The sequence below is a fragment of the Panicum virgatum genome, chromosome 7K (assembly GCF_016808335.1).
Source record: "Panicum virgatum strain AP13 chromosome 7K, P.virgatum_v5, whole genome shotgun sequence".
Lineage (NCBI taxonomy): Eukaryota > Viridiplantae > Streptophyta > Magnoliopsida > Poales > Poaceae > Panicum > Panicum virgatum.
Genome location: NC_053142.1, coordinates 35,513,818 through 35,533,985, shown reverse-complemented (window position 1 = coordinate 35,533,985; position 20,168 = coordinate 35,513,818). Strand labels below are relative to the sequence as shown.

Here is a 20,168-nt window from a genome sequence, read left to right as displayed (position 1 = left end):
TGGATGACTTGGCATATCAACCATCATACGGTCTGTTGGGAATATCTTATCGGATTGTGTCGAGTAGGAGTTTTTTTCTTTGAGGTGAAGAAGAACAGCAACCCCTGTAACGGTGCTCGGCCAATTTGGAGGTTGATACGGTCTACAACAATCCGCCGTCCCTCGTCCAAAAAACAAATACCAGCCCGGCCGAGAGTAGCTCCTCGTCGCCCCTCTACCTCGCCTATCCATATCCTGTTTCTCTCGGGCCAGCTCTCGCTTGATCGCCCTCTCCGCAATTGGCACCATGGTTGATATCTCGTTGCTGCACAACTAGCTATAGTTTGTGGCTTTGCGCAGTTCCAACACAAGTCTCCATGCATCCTGGCTGATGTAACTTACTTTGTGCGTGCACGATGCACATGCAGGTCTCCGCCGGCGGAATCGTCGGCGGCCCCGACGCCGGCCATGGCCCCGACGACGACGGCTTGGTGGTGGACTACATGGGCGACCCGGTGGACAAGTCCAGCACCGGCGGCTGGCTCGCCGCCGCCCTCATCGCAGGTATGTGCTGATGCTTTCCCTGCTTCGCTCGTGCGTGCGTGCGTGTTTCTGATGAGATCGATGATGATGTCCCGGCCGGTGTTCCCAGGCACGGAGCTCGCGGAGCGGGTGGGCGTGATGGGCGTCTCGACGAACATGGTCACGTACCTCGTTGGGCCCCTGCACCTCTCCAACGCCCAGTCGGCCAACATCGTCACCAACTTCATGGGCACGCTCAACCTCCTCGCCTTCCTCGGCGGCTTCGTCGCCGACGCCAAGCTCGGCCGCTACCACACCATCGCCGCCTCCGCCACAGTCGCCACCACCGTACGTGAAAGCTCAACATGTTTCCCATCATCACGAGATCTCGTGCTGTGGCCGCTGCTGACGCTGCGTCCGTGCATGCGCTGTTTTTTTTTTGCGTAATCGGTCTCTTCATTGCAGGGGTTGGTCCTGCTGGCGGCGAGCACGGCGGTGCCCGGGATGCGGCCGCCGCCGTGCGCCCCGGCGGACGGCGGCGGCGGGTGCGCGGCGGCGAGCGGCAGGCAGATGGCGCTGCTGTACCTGGCGCTGTACACGATCGCGGTGGGCGCGGGCGGGCTGAAGGCGAACGTGTCCGGGTTGGGCACGGACCAGTTCGACGGGCGCGACCCGCGGGAGGGCCGCGCCGAGGTGTTCTTCTTCAGCCGCTTCTACTTCCTCGTCAGCCTGGGCTCGCTCTTCGCCACCACCGTGCTGGTGTACGTGCAGGACAACGTCGGCCGCGCCTGGGGGTACGGCGTCTCGGCGGCCGTGATGGCGGCCGCCACGGCGGTGTTCGTGGCCGGCACGCGGAGGTACCGGTACCGGAGCCCCCAGGGGAGCCCGCTTACGGTGATCGCCAGCGTGCTCTGGGCGGCGTGGCGGAACCGGGAGCTCCCCTGCCCCGCGGACGCCAGCGAGCTCCGCGGCTCCAGCAGGGCCAAGGTGCCGCATACTGACAGGCTCAGGTAATTAGTTATGGAACACTCGTACAGTCTTACTGTACGTGGCGTTGCTTTGCATTTTTGTATATTATTTTTCACGCGAATTTACTATTTTACCAATCGATCTAGTACTAGCTTGTCTTCAATTTTTTTTCTAATTACACAGTACAACTCAAACACTCACAACGCGTAATTAGCATCTTCGAAGATTGAGCCGGCAAATTCTTAAAATAGCTTGTCATTAACTTACTCCTAAGCATATAGCTTAATTACTGGCTTTCAATTTTTTTTGTAATCATTAATTAATTTTGTAAGGCGGTGATGCCATTGCCACAAAATTAAGAAGCCGCGCCTGCTTAGTAGATCGAGTAGCAAAAGTAGTTGCCATGAAGCTAATTAGCTAGACTATTGACACAGAATCATGATGACATGACAGATGTGTATTTAATTTGTAGTATATAGGACATGAGAAGGGGCTAATATAATCTTGATTGCTATAGTATTGGAAGAAATCAAATCACGAAAACGAGGTAATTTGGATTGTGGGCTGATAAGGGTTTTCATACACTGCATATAGTGTGTGTGTATTAGTAGAAGGCTAGAATCATATCTTTCCTCGTTTTTGTAGTAAGTTGCTACTGACTAAGGCGGCCGAAATAATGACGAGCAAGAGAATCTGATGAGACATCGTGTGATCTTGCCAATACAACACGTAAGATCATGCTAGGATAAGGAAAACAGCAAAGGCCAGAATTTAACCCCAAACTGAATGTACTAGGTCCATGAGCCAATCACATCAGATACGACAATGCCCACACATAGCTGCCGATCGCAGCTGATCACTTGTACTTGGGCACTGAAGGGAGGTCACCGACATGCCAAGTTACAACAACATCATCTCCTCCAAAGAAACGTAGCACTGACGGTTGGGGAACAAAGCTTGGAGCGTTTTTGGGAGCACCATGGACGATTTTCGCGGCTCGCACTAACTTTGCGGGAACGGCCTGGAGCACATCGTCCATGGCTCCATGCTTTCAGCAGATTTTGTGGGGTAAACACACTGATTTGGGGAGCGAACGATGGCAATCAACATACTATGGGGCCGTTTATTCCAAAAAATTTTCACCCAAAAATTTTCACCTCCCTTTGAACACATGTATGAAGCACTAAATGTAATTAAATAACAAAACTAATTACACAGTTTAGATGTACACGACGAGACGAATCTTTTGAGCCTAATTAGGGCATGATTAGCCATAAGTGCTACAGTAACCCACATGTGCTAATGATGCAGTCAAAGGCCTCAAAACATTCGTCTCGCGGTTTCCAAGTGACTTCTGAAATTAGTTTTTTAATTAGTGTTAGAAAAACCCTCCCGACATCCGGTCAAAAATCGATGTGACACCCAAAAATTTTTGAGTTTGGGAACTAAACGGGCTCCCACAAACATCAAAGTTGATAGCGATAGATTGTGTGAATCCTAACACGAACCATTTTTGTTTCTTTTTAGTTTTATTTTATTTATTTATTTTGCATGGCGGCAGTTGTCGATTTAGCATTTTTTTTCTGATTTTTTTTATTTTTTGAGAGAACAGGTTTCTGGACAAAGCTGCCATCGTGGACGCGGACCTGGCGTCGGAGCACCCGGCGGCGGCGGCGGGGCCGACGCTGACGGAGGTGGAGGAGGTGAAGATGATGGTGAAGCTGCTCCCGATCTGGTCCACCTGCATCCTCTTCTGGACGGTGTACTCCCAGATGAACACCTTCACGATCGAGCAGGCGTCGCGCATGAGCCGCCGCGTCGGCGGCGGCGGCGGCTTCGTCGTCCCCGCGGGGTCCATGGCCGTCTTCCTGTACCTGGCCATCCTCCTCTTCACGTCGCTCAACGAGCGCCTGCTCGTCCCGCTCGCGCGCCGCGCCACGGGGCGCCGGGAGGGCCTGGCCTCGCTGCAGCGCGTGGGCGCGGGGCTGGCCCTCTCCACGATCGCCATGGTCGCCGCCGCGCTCGTCGAGAAGAAGCGCCGCCGAGACGCGTCGGGCGGCGCCGCCATCAGCGCGTTCTGGCTGGTGCCGCAGCTCTTCCTGGTGGGCGCCAGCGAGGCGTTCGGGTACGTCGGGCAGCTGGAGTTCTTCATCCGGGAGGCCCCCGAGCGGATGAAGTCCATGAGCACGGGCCTGTTCCTCACCACCCTGTCCATGGGGTTCTACCTGAGCAGCGCGCTCGTGGCCGCCGTCGGCGCCGCCACGGGGGGCGCCTGGGTGCGGGACAACCTGGACGACGGGAGGCTGGACCTGTTCTACTGGATGCTCGCCGTGCTCGGCGTGTTCAATTTCGTGGGGTTCCTCTGCTTTGCGAGCCGGCATGAGTACAAGCGCGAGGCGCCCGCCGCGGCGGTCACGGCGATCACGCAGGCCGTGGAGCTGACGAACCAGCCGGAGGAGGATGCGGTGATGGTGGCCGTGGCAGTGAATATGATCGACGTTTAGCGAAGTGAAGTGAAGCTCAGTCAGTGAAGTGCGCGTGGTGTTGCCACTGTGTAATCTGCGTTGTGTATTGTACATCTCAAAAGTTCTCATGAGAAGGGTAATTAACCTTGCCTCAAGAGATAGAGAGAGTAGTTTTTCTAATTAAACCTGAAAAAAGCAATTTCGGAAGCAAGACGGTGACAATGGCTGCCGTGTTTTTATTTTCCTTCTCATGTTTTTGCAAAAAGGAAACAACGGAAAGTAGTAACGCTTTTTATTTTTACTTTTCTCCCTTTTGAACTTTGCATGCCTGACAAGAGTCGAATTTGTTTTTTTAAAAAAGGGTATAGTCGTAGAGACTCGTATGATTGCTCATCTTTAAATCATTTTATCTCGAAGAAAGCATTTTATTTTATCCTGTCTAAAAAAACATTTTATTTTATCCTTAGAGCTAGAGTGATGACAGTTTGGTCCTAAGGCCCTATTTGAATTCCAGAGGCTTATAAGGCCTTCCGCAGTGTAGAGCAAAGCTTGAGAAAAAAAATCAGGTCCCACAGTAAAAAGTTAGCTTCACTTCTCAACTGCTGCAATGTGCAGGCTTCACTGCCTGAGCTTGTAATCCGTACAAAAGTATCACATCTCTGGCTCAGATAAGCAGTTGGGAGAGGTAGGCAAGTACACAACAATAATTCTTTAGGGAGTTGGCACCGGTGAAAGAATTTTCACTGCTCCTAGTTTTTCTAGCGCGGGCATTGCATATCACAGTGTGAGCAGTGATGCTAATTTCTTCTCTCTCCATTTAAAGCATCACTCTAGACCAACGTTGTGGAGGGCCTAATAAATCCTCCGGAATCTTAATATTTAGAAATATTAAATGTAAATTACTGATAAAATTCATTCCATAACCCCTAGACTTATTTGCGAGACGAATCTAGTGGGCCTAATTAATTTATGATTTATTGCAGTGATATAACAGTAACGATTCATTGATCATGAATTAATATACTTTGTTAGATTCGTCTTGCGAATTAGAGTTCTACAAATAATTTTGTACATAGACTTTATTAAATACTCCAAAATAGTAAAAATCTCTAGGGCTTATTTTTAGCCTCTTGGATCCTAAGAGCAACTCTAGCCGGGCTTTTAAATGGGACTCTATCTCTTGTTTTAGTCTCCCAATAGAAAAAACATCTCCAACCGGGCCCCTATACGAGCCCCCATTTTGGGGAGGCCACTAAATTTTGGTCCAGAGTCCCTAGAACTGGAGGCCCTCTAAATTTAGTCACCCTGCTGGAGTTTGAAGCCCCTAAATTTTTATAGGCCGGCTCCTAAAAGCAATATAGGGGCTCAAATTTAGTCTCTCCGTTGGAGTTGCTCTAACGAGCCTTAAGGCAAGGATAAAACGGATTGGAAAATCAAGAGTAGATACAGCCATATGAGCATGTATACCACTATCTGAATCCATGAATGCTAACTCAATAATTTTCCTGATAGCACCGAACACGTAACGCTGCTAGTTTGGGACATTTTTCCGGATCAGACCGTTGCAGTGAAAATGATCAACGTCTAGGTGGGATCGGAGGTGCGCATGGGCGCGGCGTGCTACCAACGTGTCTCGGAAGATTTTCTCGAACCGGACAACCTTTCAAACAAGCCATGAAGAAAGACCGTGAATCGGCGACACTGGTTGTTGTGTTTTTTTTTGTGGCTTTCTGTTCTTTTGCATTAGTTAATATTCTACAAAAACCCCAGGGCAGAAAGTTGTAAGGGCGTAAGGCTGATTTGCATTTCTGTCCGGGCTTAAATTTGATATCTACTGACCGCATCAGATCACACTCTCCATTTTCTTAGCTTAGCAGTTCATAGATAAAAGTGCAGAGAACTGCATCATGCATGCACTGACCTTTTCTCGTAGGATAAATTTGCCGCTGAACACTCTTTAATGTTGATTTTTGATGTTGGACACTACTCAATCTTTTATTTGCCAATAGACATGCTTTCAAGTTTGAATATTTGCTATAAAACAATATATTCCTTGAAGAAAAAAAGTAACAAGATCAAAATATCCCTGCGGACAGGCCGCACTGCCAAAAAAAATATAGACAAAGAAAAAGAATTATATATATCATTAGTTGCAATATAGATGAAAATGACACGATCATGCAAAAAAAATATAATAAAATAATAATAATATTTTATTATATATAAACATGTCTAGTAGCATGGGCTCGTAGAGGTATTTTGGTCTTGTTGTTCTCGAAAATTATTATTTCAATGTACATAGTGTTTTGTAGCAAATATTCAAATTTGAAAAGTATCTATTGGTAAATATAAAAATGAGCAGCATCTAACAGGAAAAATCTATTAGTTTTATTTCCTTCAGCAGAGACGTTCAGCCGTCGACAGATCGCACGAGCCAGCCGCCTTTTTCTGCCAAAAGTCGCGGCGAGATGGAGACGCTGGTGGGCGTGGCGACACGGCGACACCCCGGACCACACCCACGGTCACCGAAGTCTGCACGACGGCACGGGTGGCGGGTCGGGGCTACACGACGACGTGCGCGTGCGCCAATCTCCTCGCTGCTCAGGCCATGTTTGGTTATAACAGTAAAAATTTCGCGAAAAAAGAATTTTGTATACGTGGAGTATTAAATATAGTCTATTTGTAAAATCATTTTAGGAATGGATGCAACTTTGCGAGCCGAATCTAATAAATCTAATTAATACATGATTAGATGCAGTAATACTACAGTGACCATACTCTAATTATCCTCCAATCATGCGATCAAAAGCTTCATTGGCTACAGTATTGTTACAATACCTATAATTGTGAAAGTGCTTTTTATAATTAAACTTAATTTAATATCTCTAATTAGTGGTCAAATTTATAAAAAAATTTCTATCAAAACTAACCAAACAAGACCTCACATGGCAAGCTGGGCGCGCCCATCTCTCAATCATCGCGCGCTCCTCGCATTTCTTTTCCCGACAAAAGAGGCCTTCGCCTTTTGCAACTGAAGCAATTATTAAAAATTGCGAAGCACCGCGAGCTGGGAGCCTGGGACTGGGTGGCTCTGGGTCCTGGGAATATGGGGCTGTCCATTATTCCACATTTGATTAGTGACGCGGCCAGCACTACCGGAGTCCAGATCAAAAAAGTGGTGCGGCGCGGCGTCATACTCCAACTCCAGTACCCCACGCCTCTCGTGCTCGTTGCTTCGCCGTTCGACCACCCAACGCTAGCCGCAGTCCGACCTAGCAAGGCGGCGGCGGCGGTAGCAGCAGCAGCCAGCAGGGCGCTCCTCGGCTCCGGTCCATCTATCGCGTCGCCATGGCCGCGCAACCGACGATCCCGCGCCGCTGCCTCTTCATCGGCGGGGGCTGGAGGGAGCCGTCGCTCGGGCGCCGCCTCCCCGTCGTCAACCCGGCCACCGAGGCCACCATCGGTTCGTCCGGCCGCGCTCCCTCCTGTCGCCCTTCCCCGACCGCTTCGACAACATACCGCTAGTGCGCTACTGAACTCGGCGTTTTGTTTTGTGTGTGCGGTGAACGGTGAAGGCGACATCCCGGCGGCCACGGCGGAGGACGTGGAGATCGCGGTCGCGGCGGCGCGGGACGCGTTCTCGCGCGACGGCGGGAGGCACTGGTCGCGCGCCCCTGGGGCCGTGCGGGCCAAGTTCCTCAGGGCGATCGCTGCCAAGGTGCGAACTATGTGTCCCCTCAGAATTTGAAGTAGCTGGTTGATTTCAAGTTTGTTGGGGCCTTGAACATCTCGTTGCTGTGTAAACAGAGTTAGTTTCAGGGCGGCTAGGAAGGAAGCTCCTAGCTAAATTAGGGTGATACCTCTGGAGAACAAAAAATGACCCGTGATCGAGATGGATCACTGCTGAACAATTGTCAGATGACTATGGCTCTTTTGTTTGGCCAGCCATCTGGTATCATTTTAGTCCCGTTTATTAGTTTGACTGTTGTGTATGAACTTGTGGTAATCTTCTGTATTTTTAGGGCATAGAGGTTTTAGTTTTGAGGTAATAAAAGGATGGCAACAGTGCAGGCTCCCATCAAAGATAACCTTGTTCCTGCTATGCCGTGGTACTGACATTGGCACTTGTCTCTCAACATCGCATAGCAAAATCTTGTAATGCAGACATTCTTCAGCAGTTCAGCTATTAGCCACCGGCATTGGATGCTACTGTTGTCATTTAAGATTAGTTTGTGTGTCAATGTGGAAGGTTTACTAGTTTTCTGTTGATGCATTTTAAATGGAAAATCTAAATGCTGAACCACTGTTAGTATGGGGAAAATTTCCCATTGTCATCCATCTGTTAACTGTTAACTGACAGTAAATTTCTTTAAATGTTCGTTGCTGGGTGCAGATTAAAGATAGAAAATCTGATCTGGCTTTGCTGGAGACACTTGATTCCGGGAAGCCTCTGGATGAAACAAATGCGGATATGGTAGCTTCAATTATGTGCATTCTGATCTTCAGTGTGCCTGAAGAAACAAGATGATCCATGTTTTAATCAATGTCTTTACATGTTATATTAGGACGATGTTGCTGCATGCTTTGAGTATTATGCTGATCTGGCAGAGTCTTTAGATGAGAAGCAACGTTCACCAATCTCTCTACCTATGGAGAATTTCAAGTCCCATATACTCAAAGAACCCATTGGGGTTGTTGGACTGATCACTCCTTGGTATGACATCTGCTTTAGTTCAACATGTTCTTCAAACACTTAATTGCATGTCAGTTCATGAGTGTATATGGATTCCATTGTATATCAAATATTTTGATATTTCCATTAATCCCTTTCTTCTAAAGATCAAGTGTTTTGTGGGTACCAGAATGAATATTTCTTGTTTGTCTTTACATGTCAATGGTTTGATAAATAAGAAGCAAGCGGACACTCTGAAGTCCTATAAGAGGTTATCCTTTATGTTTTTATATGAGTAGCTGAATAATTGGTAATGTATTTGACAACCAAGATAATTTTGCATTGGTTTCCTTTTGTATCTCGTAGTTTAATTTCTTCGAAGCTACTTGTACAAGCTGCAACAAGTTATAAATGAAATTGGTTCTGTTTTTCTCGACGAACGATTAGGTTCTGTTTGATCTTTTCTTCTCAAAGTACATGCCATGACCATTTAGAAATGTATTTTTCTTCTTCAAGCCTGTTGTGGCCATATTTCAACCTTTTAGTCGTTATGTTCATTTTCAATTTTTGAGCCCTTCAAAAAATTAGTGATATTTTGAATGCATTTACCCCATGAACCTTGACATGAATCCTATTCTTACAATACAACATAGTATACTAGTGCATTCATAGGAGGACAGAGCAGGAATTAGGATGCTCTGATAAAGTGTAGCTATTTCTGCTGGTGTTTTGTGTAATTATTTTTCAGATGACCATTCTGATTCATTTTGTGTATTCCATGTTTAAATGAAGGAACTATCCTCTGTTGATGGCTACTTGGAAGGTCGCACCTTCCTTGGCTGCTGGGTGTACAGCTGTTTTAAAGCCATCGGAGTTGGCTTCTCTGTAAGACTTGATACCTTTGAAGTCACTTAATAATACAATTGTTATATCCTAGGACTAAAATCTGGTCTAAATTCAGGACTTGCTTAGAGCTTGGTGCAATATGCATGGAAGTAGCCCTACCTCCAGGTGTGCTGAACATAATTACTGGTCTGGGCCCTGAAGCTGGTGCTCCATTATCTTCACATCCTCATGTGGATAAGGTCAGACCTCTTTCTCGATGAGTATACTCATATGTTGATGGACATCATGTTATCTGACATGATTGCCATCAGTTCTGAAGTTCTCAAATTTTTTGGCTCTTTTTGTAGGTTGCCTTTACCGGAAGTACAGAGACTGGTAAGAGAATAATGACTGCTGCTGCCCAAATGGTTAAGGTCTGTTCTTTATGTGTTTAGTTGCCTATCCTTTCTCAGTAAATTTCCAAACCCTAATAAATTCCATCAGCTTGTGATCGTTATGCTTCTGTTGATGAAAAAAACCCTGTAAATCATGCTTTCCATATATCTTATAATCCTTATTCCATTGTTTATTCCTTCTTCAACAGCCTGTTTCGTTAGAACTTGGAGGCAAAAGTCCTCTTATTGTCTTTGATGACGTTGACATTGACAAAGGTCTCTTCCTCCCTCTCATGTTGCATTATGCCCTAATTTTATGGCAAATTCTGTTATCTGTACTAAGGTCTCACTGAATTTAAATCAGCTGTTGAATGGGCCATGTTTGGGGTCTTTGCGAACGCTGGTCAAGTCTGCAGTGCTACTTCTCGTCTACTTCTGCATGTATGTAGTTCTTCTAGCTGTTTAGACAGCAAGTAATAATATTTCTAACACATGACATGAGAAAATTCACAGGAGAAAATAGCAAAACAATTCTTGGATAGATTGGTTGCATGGGCAAAGAATATCAAAGTCTCCGACCCACTGGAGGAAGGCTGCAGGCTGGGGTCTGTTGTCAGTGAAGAGCAGGTAATGCTCATGAAGTACATCACGATTGTTGATGTTTTGTTGCAAATATGTGCCTTTTATGAATTTGTAAACACTGCAATGAAGAGATTATTATGTCCAAATCAAATAACTGTTCAAAATCATGACAATAGTGATAATCCCTTGCACAAGAAACTCTTTAATAGTTTTACTTCTTTGCACATTACCATGCCGAAAAATATAATTCTATGCAGTCATGTTTCAATATCAACTTACAATAGTCTGGACTCTATTTGCATGTGGCATTCGCAACTCTGCGTCTTAAAGACTTAAACTGAATAAGTGCACTGTTGTGTAATATACAGCAATCTTATTTATACAACTGAAGAGCTCTATTGCATATTTCAGTATGAAAAGATAAAGAAGTTCATCTCAACAGCAAGAAGCGAAGGTGCCACAATTTTATGTGGTGGTGCCCGACCACAGGTAAGCATCCTTAGTTCGATTCTCCCTTTTTGGCTCCTTGGCTATTGATCCTAGCTACATTGATCAACTTTCAGCACCTCAGAAGAGGGTTCTTTATTGAACCTACAATTATAACAGATGTTAGTACATCAATGCAAATTTGGCGAGAGGAAGTCTTTGGACCAGTCATCTGTGTCAAAGAGTTCAGGACAGAGAGTGAAGCTGTGGAACTTGCAAATGATACTCAGTGAGTCACTATTGCATGATTTTGCATATGGTAAAAGAAACCTTTCATGCCTGATTGTTTATTCGCCTTCTCTACCAATTCTTTTCAGCTATGGTTTAGCTGGTGCAGTGATCTCTAATGATGAAGAGAGGTGTCAGCGCATTTCGAAGGTAACTTAGTATGACATGAACATTGATTTGCTGCAAGGATGTTAGAATTATCATGAAATGGAAGGATTTCATCCCGTAACACATGTAAAATCTGTCACCTGCAGGCTCTTCATTCTGGTATTGTTTGGATAAATTGCTCTCAACCAACCTTTGTCCAAGCTCCATGGGGAGGGAATAAGCGGAGTGGTTTTGGTCGTGAGCTCGGAGAATGGTGAGTGCCACACTGCTACATTTACCAACGGCAAATGCACCTTGTTTTAAGTAATGCATCAATCAATATTAAAAGATCGCACAATTTGTTGTCATCACTGTTAAACAAAAGGTTCTGCAATCCTTGCCCTCTGAATTGTGTTCGCCATTCCTTTCAGGGGCCTTGACAACTACCTGACCATCAAGCAAGTCACCAAGTACTGCTCGGATGAGCCATGGGGATGGTACCAGCCTCCATCGAAGCTGTAAACGGGTTCACGCCAGGAGTGTGGAGCGTATCATTCACGGAAGACGCAACATCAATCCTGAGCGTGGACAGAAACTTATGTACAGTACGGTGCTCTTTCAATAAAAAGTCCTTACGACAAAGCGGCTTGTACTTGTGCTGTTAACGAATTCAGGACAGAGTATGCTTTATCATCGGCTGTTTAGTCTGCACTCTTATCATTCGCAGTTTCACACGGTGTGCAGTTGGACGAGCCAAGATTGCAGAAAAAAAACTCCCTCCGTCCCAAATTATAAGTCATTCTAAGAATCTTGGAGAGTCAAACTATCTCAAAGTTTAACCAAAATTATAGATAGATATATAAAAATTTATGACATCAAATTAGTGCACTATGAAAATATAGCTAACAAAGAATTGAATGATACTTAATTGGTATCATAAATGTTATTGTTTTGTTATATAAATTTGATCAAATTTGAAAATTTTTGACTCTCTAAAATTCTTGGAATGACTTATAATTTGGAACGGATTGAGTATTTGGATAATCTTGGGACTAATGGTATTTTTACACTTTATTATTACACGTGCTGGGTTCCTGTTTTCTCTTTTTAAGAAAAAGCGAGTTTAAATTTCGAGCAGGATCCGACTCTGCACTCACCGCTATCTCCTTTGAATATGAATTCTGATAGCGCACGCACTGTGCAGTGCTCCGTGTATATCTAGCTCGCCCCAAGTGACCTTTTCGAACGAGCATCAGATGCCGCCTCCTCAAACCGCGACCCCTCTCGCCATCCTCTCCCGCTTCCTCTCGTCGCCCTCGCCCTCGCCCCCGCCGCTGCCCGAGCTCCTCCGCGTCCACGCGCTCGCCGTCACCTCGGGCCTCTCCCCGCGCCCCGACCTCGCCGCCAAGCTCGTCTCCGCCTACTCCTCCGCGGGGCGCCCCGGGCTCGCCGCGCTCGCCTTCTCGGCCTCCCCATGCCCCGACGCGTTCCTCTGGAACTCCCTCATCCGCGCCCACCACTGCGCCTCCGATTTCGCGGCCGCGCTCGCCGCGCACCGCCGTATGCTCGCGTCGGGCGCGCGGCCCTCCCGCTTCACCGCGCCGCTCGCCGCCTCAGCCGCGGCCGAGTTGAGCGCGCTCGGCGTCGGCGCCTCCGTGCACGCGTACTGTATCAGGTGCGGCCTCCTCGTCGGCGATGGCGGCTCCGTCGCCGTCGCGTCGTCTCTGGTGTACATGTATGCCAAGTGCGGCGTCGTCTGGTACGCGGTGAAGGTGTTCGAGGAAATGCCCGATAGGGACGTGGTCGCGTGGACTGCGGTGATATCTGGGTGCGTGCGGAATGGGCAGTGTTCGGAGGGGTTGCACTATCTGGCGGAGATGATCAGGCTTGCGGACAACGGCGGGACGAGGCCAAACTCACGGACAATGGAGAGTGGCTTGGAGGCTTGCGGGGTGCTAGGTGAGCTGAACTCTGGTAGATGTTTGCATGGGTATGTAGTGAAGATCGGCGTTGGCAATTCCCCGTTGGTGGCTTCTGCACTTTTCTCAATGTACTCGAAGTGTCACAACACCGAGGGTGCGTCTGTTTTGTTCCCGGAATTACCAGAGAAAGACGTGGTTTCCTGGACTAATTTGATTGGAGCTTACTGTCGGAGAGGGCTTATTAGGGAGGCCATGGAGTTGTTTCAGGAGATGAAGGAGTCTGGTGTGCAGCCAGATGAGGTTCTCGTTAGTTGTCTGCTTGCAGGGTTGGGTAATAGTGGAAATGTGCGTGGAGGGAAGGCATTTCATGCAGTTATAACAAAGAGAAACTTTGAAGATAGTGTTTTGACAGGAAATGCTTTGTTATCAATGTATGGAAAATTTGAATTGGTGGACGTTGCATGCAGAGTTTTTAGATCTTTGCATCAACAAAATGCGGAATCGTGGAATTTGATGATTGTAGGATACTGCAAAGCTGGATGTGATGTCAAATGCTTGGAGCTGTACCATGAGCTGCAGTTCAGAGATAAGAATGAATTCCTGTGTGATGCCAACAGCTTGGTTTCCGCAATCTCGTCTTGCTCACGGCTAGAGGAGCTAAGACTAGGTCAATCTGCACACTGTTATTCAATCAAGCACTTGCTTGATGATAATATGTCAGTTGCAAATGTTTTAATTGCCATGTATGGAAGGTGCGGAAAATTTGATCATGCCTGCAAAATATTTGCCCTGACCAAACTGAAGGGGGATGTTGTCACGTGGAATACGCTGATTTCCAGCTATGCTCATCTGGGTCATTCAAATTCTGCACTATCACTGTATAATCAAATGCTTACTGAAGGTTTGAAACCCAACTCAGCAACTTTGATCACTGTCATTTCAGCTTGTGCAAACCTGGCTACATTGGAACACGGAGAGCAGATACATTCTTATGTGAAAGAAATGGGGTGGGAATCTGATGTATCAATCAGTACAGCACTTGTTGACATGTATGCTAAGTGTGGGCAACTTGGAATTGCAAGAAGGATTTTTGATTCTATGCTTCAACGCGATGTTGTTGCTTGGAATGTGATGATATCAGGGTATGGGATGCATGGGGAAGCAAAACAAGCATTAGAATTAATTGATGAGATGGAGAGTGGAAGTGTTAAGCCTAATGGTGTCACCTTTCTTGCCATTCTATCTGCTTGCTGCCATTCAGGGTTTGTTGAGGAGGGAAGGAAGCTGTTCACTAGAATGGCAAAATATTCACTTGAGCCTAACCTGAAGCATTATGCCTGTATGGTGGATCTCTTAGGGAAATCTGGACACCTCCAAGAAGCAGAAGATATGGTTTTGGCCATGCCAGTAGAACCTGATGGTGTGGTATGGGGAACTTTGCTAAGTGCCTGCAAAGTGCATGACAACTTTGAGATGGGTTTAAGGATTGCAAAAAAGGCATTTGCTTCTGACCCAGAAAATGATGGATATTACATTTTAATGTCTAATTCATATGGCAGTGTTAAAAAATGGAATGAGATAGAGAAACTAAGAGAGATGATGAAGAATCATGGAGTGGAAAAAGGTGTAGGTTGGAGTGCAGTTGATAATCGTGGGTGATTTCAATTTTAGATATGCTCCTTTCATCACTCATAATTAATCTTTTGGTTTGTTTTGCAAAAAGATAGTGGCTTTACAGACAGAGGTCCAAATTTGCTGATCAATGAAAGCATTGGCTTGTTGTCGAATGGTAAGAAGGCCATTGGAATTGAAATGTCTATCATGCGTTGGAAGTAATGCATATAAATGGTTATGCCGTAAAAGTTAAGGCCATAAAAATATTGACTATGTTTCTTTGGGAGAGTACAGAAATTGATCCACTGTGCCATCTGTATCATAGAAGTGGGAACTGGGAACCGTTCAGTTAAAGGTGTATACATAAATAGATCTGTGCACCAGCTGGCTGTAAGCATGGCAGATACAGATTGTTGCCAGTAGATTTCTGTATGATGAAGCAGCTCCACTGGTAGATATTATTTGACCATGATCATGGTGTCAGTGTCACTATTGCAGTTTTCTATAAAAAGTTCTGAGCTAGTATTATGTCACTGCAATTTTGCCATGATCATGGTGTCAGTGTCACTATCGCACTTTTCTGAAAGAAGTCCTGATCTTGTATTATGCTGCTGCAATTGTTGGGTGTGAAAGAATTTACACATCTGAAAATGTGTACTCGGCTGCTTATAACAAGGTAAGCTCATTCTGCCAATTGATTTTTTTTAATATATAACTTCCTTTTCTGTTTTTACTTTATAGTATTATTTTTTCACTGTGCAGCTCCAGCCTGAACCTTGAACTTTGAACTTATTTCTTTCGGGTTTCATCTCTAGCCTACCCCAACTTGCTTGGGAAAAAAAGACTATGTTGTAGTAGTTTTTGTTTTTCACTGTGCACTATGGGGTTGTTGCGGAGTGAAAACTTGTCCAGATTTCCCTGTTACTTTTCTCGTGTGAAGCACTGTTCGTTATGGCTGCGTCCAGTTTTCTATTACTTCTCTCCCTGTGATACATTGTCTGGCGTGGCTGCCATTTCTTTCAACTGCTAATGAAACATTGTCTTTGCATGGTCAGGTAAATGATTACTTGCATAGTCCTCGCAAGTCATGACAAAGCACAAAGGAGCTAGCCTTGGCTGCATGTAAGAGTCAGGTGACACAAAAGAGCCCACAGAAAAATATCACAACCTTGCCTGGTTGCATAAGCATTTGTTTTTCGTCGGCAGGCAGGCGCGTGTGGTCACGCGCCTTCTAGCGACCATGACGATCAACTTACATGATTAGCTTTTCAAAAAACTTACATGATTACATCGTGCTTGATTGGTCTCCGGTTGCTGCAGGTTTGGTTCTTCATCACTGGATAGTCGATTCTGTTGCATCAATTTAATTAATGGGCGATCGTTTAAAAGAAAACTTAACGGGTCATACTGACATGTTAATCTATCTGATTTGTAGGAGGACAGAAACTTCCTGCATGGAAGGGCATGGTACGAGTCAGAATAATGAGGTAGGGTCGGAAAGTGATACCTTGTGTCACGTCACGTGCCTTTGGTGCCATGCCACGTTGAACCAGAGCTAGTTGCGCTGACCGGAGCAAAAAGCCGGCTGCAGCATACTCCGTATGCAGTTGCTACATGGCATGACTTTTATTGTGTCATGTTGCTCAAAATTCCTAGGGTCCATGCCTTCGGAGCACTAATTGGTCTGTAAATGATGCTTAGCAAGCCAGTGCCAGTGCCAGTGCCACACAGGGAGATGTAAACTGAAAACCTCTGACCAACTTGTCACTTCTTTTGTTGCTTGCTGACGACATATGGCTGAGCACGGCTGCGCTATCGTGCGGGCCTGAAAGAATAAATGAAACCAAACGCCTCATAAATCCTGTTTCGACGAATGGCACCTTGTGACATTCAAATATGACTTTTGCTATTTAATCTATTAACAGATATCTTTAGTGCCAAATCTGTCAGATTCCTATACGTTTGATTGCGCTTAGGATTTGTGTATAACTATCTACTAGATTTTATATGTATAAAAACCAGGCAGATTTTATCATATATATATTCTTTAAATATTCTTCAAATCTCTGGTACTTCCTTTTCTTCCACCTGAGAATTCTTGCCGAGTTTTTATACTAGTTTTCTAATTCTAAGTCCAAACAAACTCTGTTGTGGCTCAATCACCGAATCACGTGAGGAGCACGAACCGAACCTTCTAGCAGCTTCTCCTCGCTTTCCTTCCTCCTCCGTCCGGAGCCGAACTCCTCGCAAAATCCTCAGCGCCGGCCATCTACCAACCGATGGACGCAACGGCCCGCGACGTCGCAATCGCGCCGCACGTTACCGCCGCGGCTGTTGTGCTGCTAAAGAAAACAAAAACGCCGTTACGACCAGGGGCGTCCGGTTCACCCGGGGCAATGAAAAGATCTTCACGAAAACGCCCCCCGGGGCGGCGAACGCGGCACCCAACAGAATCCCCCCCCCCCCCCCCCCCCCCCCCCCGCGCGGATCGGACGGCCCCGATCCCACGGGCCCACGCAACCCCTAACCACCGCCCCGCCGCGGAGGGGGGCAGTCCCGTCATTTGCCCCCCGCCGCGGCGGATCAGTAAACGCGAACCGAAAAGCTCAGGAGATTTGGCTTCCCTTTCCTCTCCGCCCCTCTCTCTTTCCTTAACTCCGCGCCCCCACCACCCCCCGTGTTATCTATCCATCCATCCGCCCCCCGAGTCTGTCCTCGCCTTCCCTCTCGCCGCTCGCCCGCCGCATCGCTTTTTAGGGTTTTCTCCGCCGCATCGCTCGCTCCCCACGCGCGCGCGTCGACGAGGCCGGCAGGTCCGCTCCGCCCCCAGCCCGCGTACCGCCCCGGCGAGATGGGACACAGCGACGCCGCATCGCCCGCATCGGCGGCCGCCGCGCGCGACGCGAAGAAGAAGAGGGTAAGGGCGGGGTTGTATCCGTTTGCCGGTGGGGGTGGGGGTGGAATGATCCCTGCGATTCGATTCGGGTCCGGCGGGTTCCGGGTTGGGGTGGATTTGATTGCGCCGCGTGCTGATCTGATCTGAGTTCCTGTTTTTTCGGGTGCGCCTCGCAGGGGAACCGGACGGCGGCGAAGCTGAAGCAGAGCAAGCTCGAGACGCGCCGCGAGCAGTGGCTGTCCGGGCAAGGTCTGATCTCGTGCCTGTTATTTCTGATGCTTTTAATCCGCAGTTTGTGATTTGGGGGATTTCTTGTTGGGGATTCGGCAGTGCTGTGCATGCGAGAGTTGAGATCTCCCAGCGCTGGATCAAGGCTTTATCTAACCTTTTGTGATCTCTCCTGAGTTAGGAAAGATGAATACATTGTCCGGGAAATTTTTATAAGGGCTGCCGTAGAATGCAATATCTCGTTTATTTGGGCGGATATAGTTGGATTGACAGTGTTTTCATTGAGGGTTTGTTAAAAATCTGACCCCCCCTTTTTTTTGTGTTTTGGATTGGTCCAGGCAAGGATGGGAAAGAGACCAAGGTTGCGGCTTCGCCAACAGGAGCAGGATCAAATGCTGGCTCACCAATCCTCGCTTCCCCGCACCCTCCACTCCCTCGTCGGCGTGCGTACACGAGGTCTAGGGGAAGTGATCCGGACGACAGGGAGGAGGCTGGCGCTGCTGGACTAGAGGTAGGCAGCAGCGACCTTGACTCCCCAATGCACAGCCCTGGCTCTGACAAGTCCCAGGGCGATGGTGGCGCTAGGAGGAAAGGGTTCTCCGGCAATGGTGGTGGCCCCAGCCTCAGTAGTGGCAGCAGTGTGTGGTCCAGCTCGAGGAGTGTGAGTGATGCTGAGGAGGATGATGCAGGCTGCCCTGAGGATGAGAGTGAAGTCTTGGATGATTGGGAAGCGGCTGCTGATGCACTCTATGATGATGACAGTCATTGCCACCACCACCAGACTTCAGTTCCGACCACACCCCCACCAGCTCCTACCAATGCAGCCCCTGCCAATGCAGCAAGACCAGAACCGATTCGGAGGGCTTGGGCACCTGATGATATATTTCGTCCACAGAGTTTACCAAGCATCTCCAAGCAGGCCAGCTTCCCGGCGAGCATTGGTAACTGCTGGGCAGGGATGGGGATGGGTGCTGCACAGCAGGGTATTCTCTCATTGCCGCTGTCATGCCCGATATGCTATGAAGATCTTGACCCAACGGACTCTAGCTTCCTCCCCTGCCCTTGTGGGTTTCATTTGTGCCTCTTCTGCCACAAGAGGATCCTTGAGGCAGATGGGCGCTGCCCAGGTTGCAGGAAGCAATACAATACTGTGTCTGCAGCAGAAGGTGGTGGCGGCCCAAAAGCAACAACAGTTGGGACTGGACGAGAGATGGCAAATATAGCACCAGTGCGGCTATCCCGTTCTTGTAGCATGGGTCCAAGATACTAGACTGCCAGGGTTATACTAGTTCTATGTTGTAGCTCTACTCATTGCATGTTACTGTCGGATATGCTAGTTTTTTGCGTATCGTCTGCTTTTGGTATAAAGAAATGTGAATATTGGAATAGGCGCTGAATCCATATAGACTTGTCCAGAAACTATGTTTTTAGATTGTTCCCGTTGCATGTGGTGCTGGAGAACTGTTTGTTGCTTACAGTTTGTGAGATAATATATATGCTATATAAGGTGACTGTTGTGTCCTTACCTACGAGTATATGAGCAGTAACTGTTGTTCAATGTGTGAACATGAAGTTTAGCTGTTGCCAATCATATTACATGTTATGGATCTATATATTCCTTTTCTTTGTAGGTTTGATCTGTGAGGGTAGCTCCCAGCACTTACATAGAAATTTGTTATTTTGTTTCTTTGTTCGGTTTCTGTCTGCTGTTCCTATGGACATTTAAGCATGTAGCATTTAAGTTGATTATCACTTAGCTAACTTTCAGATTCTGTTTCACCAATACTTGCCAGTCTTGGCATTCTTATTATTCTGCTCTTGGCACAAAGGGACATTATCTCCATCATATTGTAAGTTGGTACATTATGTCTTCTCTTGCTCTGTTGTGTGATCTTTCAGTTCAAAATTTTATATCTTATGTGTACGTCTCCACTTCATAATAACCATGTAAATTGGTATATGTAACAATACTTAATCTTCGCTTCATAACCATGTAGGTACGCCTGTGACCACTTACCATGAACCTAATCCCTGGTCCCTCAAATGCTACCCTAGTTAGCTACTATAAATTTCATGAGCATATGCATTCACTTTTAAGCTTTCTACATGTGAGCTTGAGCTGGTGTGAGGAATCCTTTAAATTCAGCATTAAATTTTGCATTGGACATCATAAGTCTTGTTGAACTACATGTATGCATTATAAATTTCTGATCCTGCTTTGACCTGTTTACGATATCTTTTGTATTCACTGACTATCAAACCTAGTGTCTCTGTATGTTCAATTATGTGGAAGCCCTA

At 46.8% G+C, this 20,168-nt stretch overlaps 4 protein-coding genes across 9 annotated transcripts; all 4 read left to right on the top strand.

Annotated features, from left to right (window-relative positions):
* Nucleotides 1–449: 449 nt before the first annotated feature.
* LOC120642345 (protein NRT1/ PTR FAMILY 6.4-like) lies at nt 450–3,983 on the top strand. The gene is made up of 4 exons (XM_039918807.1): nt 450–543; nt 632–849; nt 967–1,511; nt 3,083–3,983. Exons 1-4 carry the CDS (start codon nt 483–485, stop codon nt 3,972–3,974), a joined length of 1,716 nt encoding a protein of 571 aa, XP_039774741.1. The 5' UTR covers nt 450–482; the 3' UTR covers nt 3,975–3,983.
* A 3,034-nt stretch (nt 3,984–7,017) lies between these two features.
* On the top strand, nt 7,018–11,962 carry LOC120642344 (betaine aldehyde dehydrogenase 1-like). 2 transcript variants are annotated; one of them, XM_039918806.1, is made up of 15 exons: nt 7,064–7,398; nt 7,511–7,653; nt 8,329–8,409; nt 8,501–8,649; nt 9,400–9,492; nt 9,569–9,692; nt 9,801–9,866; nt 10,037–10,103; nt 10,192–10,268; nt 10,341–10,454; nt 10,821–10,898; nt 10,973–11,124; nt 11,213–11,273; nt 11,378–11,484; nt 11,642–11,962. In XM_039918806.1, exons 1-15 carry the CDS (start codon nt 7,284–7,286, stop codon nt 11,730–11,732), a joined length of 1,518 nt encoding a protein of 505 aa, XP_039774740.1. In that variant the 5' UTR covers nt 7,064–7,283; the 3' UTR covers nt 11,733–11,962. The 2 variants fall into 2 exon arrangements, with proteins under 2 accessions (XP_039774739.1, XP_039774740.1); XM_039918805.1 differs by having other exon boundaries at nt 7,018–7,653.
* A 489-nt stretch (nt 11,963–12,451) lies between these two features.
* LOC120642343 (pentatricopeptide repeat-containing protein At4g39952, mitochondrial-like) lies at nt 12,452–16,635 on the top strand. 5 transcript variants are annotated; one of them, XM_039918801.1, is made up of 4 exons: nt 12,452–15,422; nt 15,802–15,868; nt 15,953–16,066; nt 16,182–16,635. In XM_039918801.1, exon 1 carries the CDS (start codon nt 12,467–12,469, stop codon nt 14,789–14,791), a length of 2,325 nt encoding a protein of 774 aa, XP_039774735.1. In that variant the 5' UTR covers nt 12,452–12,466; the 3' UTR covers nt 14,792–15,422; nt 15,802–15,868; nt 15,953–16,066; nt 16,182–16,635. The 5 variants fall into 5 exon arrangements, with proteins under 5 accessions (XP_039774735.1, XP_039774734.1, XP_039774737.1 ...); XM_039918800.1 differs by having other exon boundaries at nt 15,802–15,879; XM_039918803.1 differs by lacking the exon at nt 15,953–16,066 and having other exon boundaries at nt 15,802–15,879.
* Nucleotides 16,636–17,416: 781 nt separating this feature from the next.
* LOC120642340 lies at nt 17,417–19,399 on the top strand. The gene is made up of 3 exons (XM_039918797.1): nt 17,417–17,663; nt 17,819–17,891; nt 18,209–19,399. Exons 1-3 carry the CDS (start codon nt 17,598–17,600, stop codon nt 19,138–19,140), a joined length of 1,071 nt encoding a protein of 356 aa, XP_039774731.1. The 5' UTR covers nt 17,417–17,597; the 3' UTR covers nt 19,141–19,399.
* Nucleotides 19,400–20,168: the final 769 nt, after the last annotated feature.

Coding starts and splice junctions, on each gene's coding strand:
- LOC120642340 (XM_039918797.1), top strand. CDS start 17,598: ATGGGACACAGCGACGCCGCATCGCCCGCATCGGCGGCCGCCGCGCGC. Junction 17,664..17,818: donor GCGACGCGAAGAAGAAGAGG/GTAAGGGCGGGG, acceptor TGCGCCTCGCAG/GGGAACCGGACGGCGGCGAA. Junction 17,892..18,208: donor GCAGTGGCTGTCCGGGCAAG/GTCTGATCTCGT, acceptor GGATTGGTCCAG/GCAAGGATGGGAAAGAGACC.
- LOC120642343 (XM_039918801.1), top strand. CDS start 12,467: ATGCCGCCTCCTCAAACCGCGACCCCTCTCGCCATCCTCTCCCGCTTC.
- LOC120642345 (XM_039918807.1), top strand. CDS start 483: ATGGGCGACCCGGTGGACAAGTCCAGCACCGGCGGCTGGCTCGCCGCC. Junction 850..966: donor CCGCCACAGTCGCCACCACC/GTACGTGAAAGC, acceptor TCTTCATTGCAG/GGGTTGGTCCTGCTGGCGGC. Junction 1,512..3,082: donor CCGCATACTGACAGGCTCAG/GTAATTAGTTAT, acceptor TTGAGAGAACAG/GTTTCTGGACAAAGCTGCCA.
- LOC120642344 (XM_039918805.1), top strand. CDS start 7,042: ATGGGGCTGTCCATTATTCCACATTTGATTAGTGACGCGGCCAGCACT. Junction 9,693..9,800: donor CACATCCTCATGTGGATAAG/GTCAGACCTCTT, acceptor CTCTTTTTGTAG/GTTGCCTTTACCGGAAGTAC. Junction 10,899..10,972: donor GTGGTGGTGCCCGACCACAG/GTAAGCATCCTT, acceptor ATCAACTTTCAG/CACCTCAGAAGAGGGTTCTT.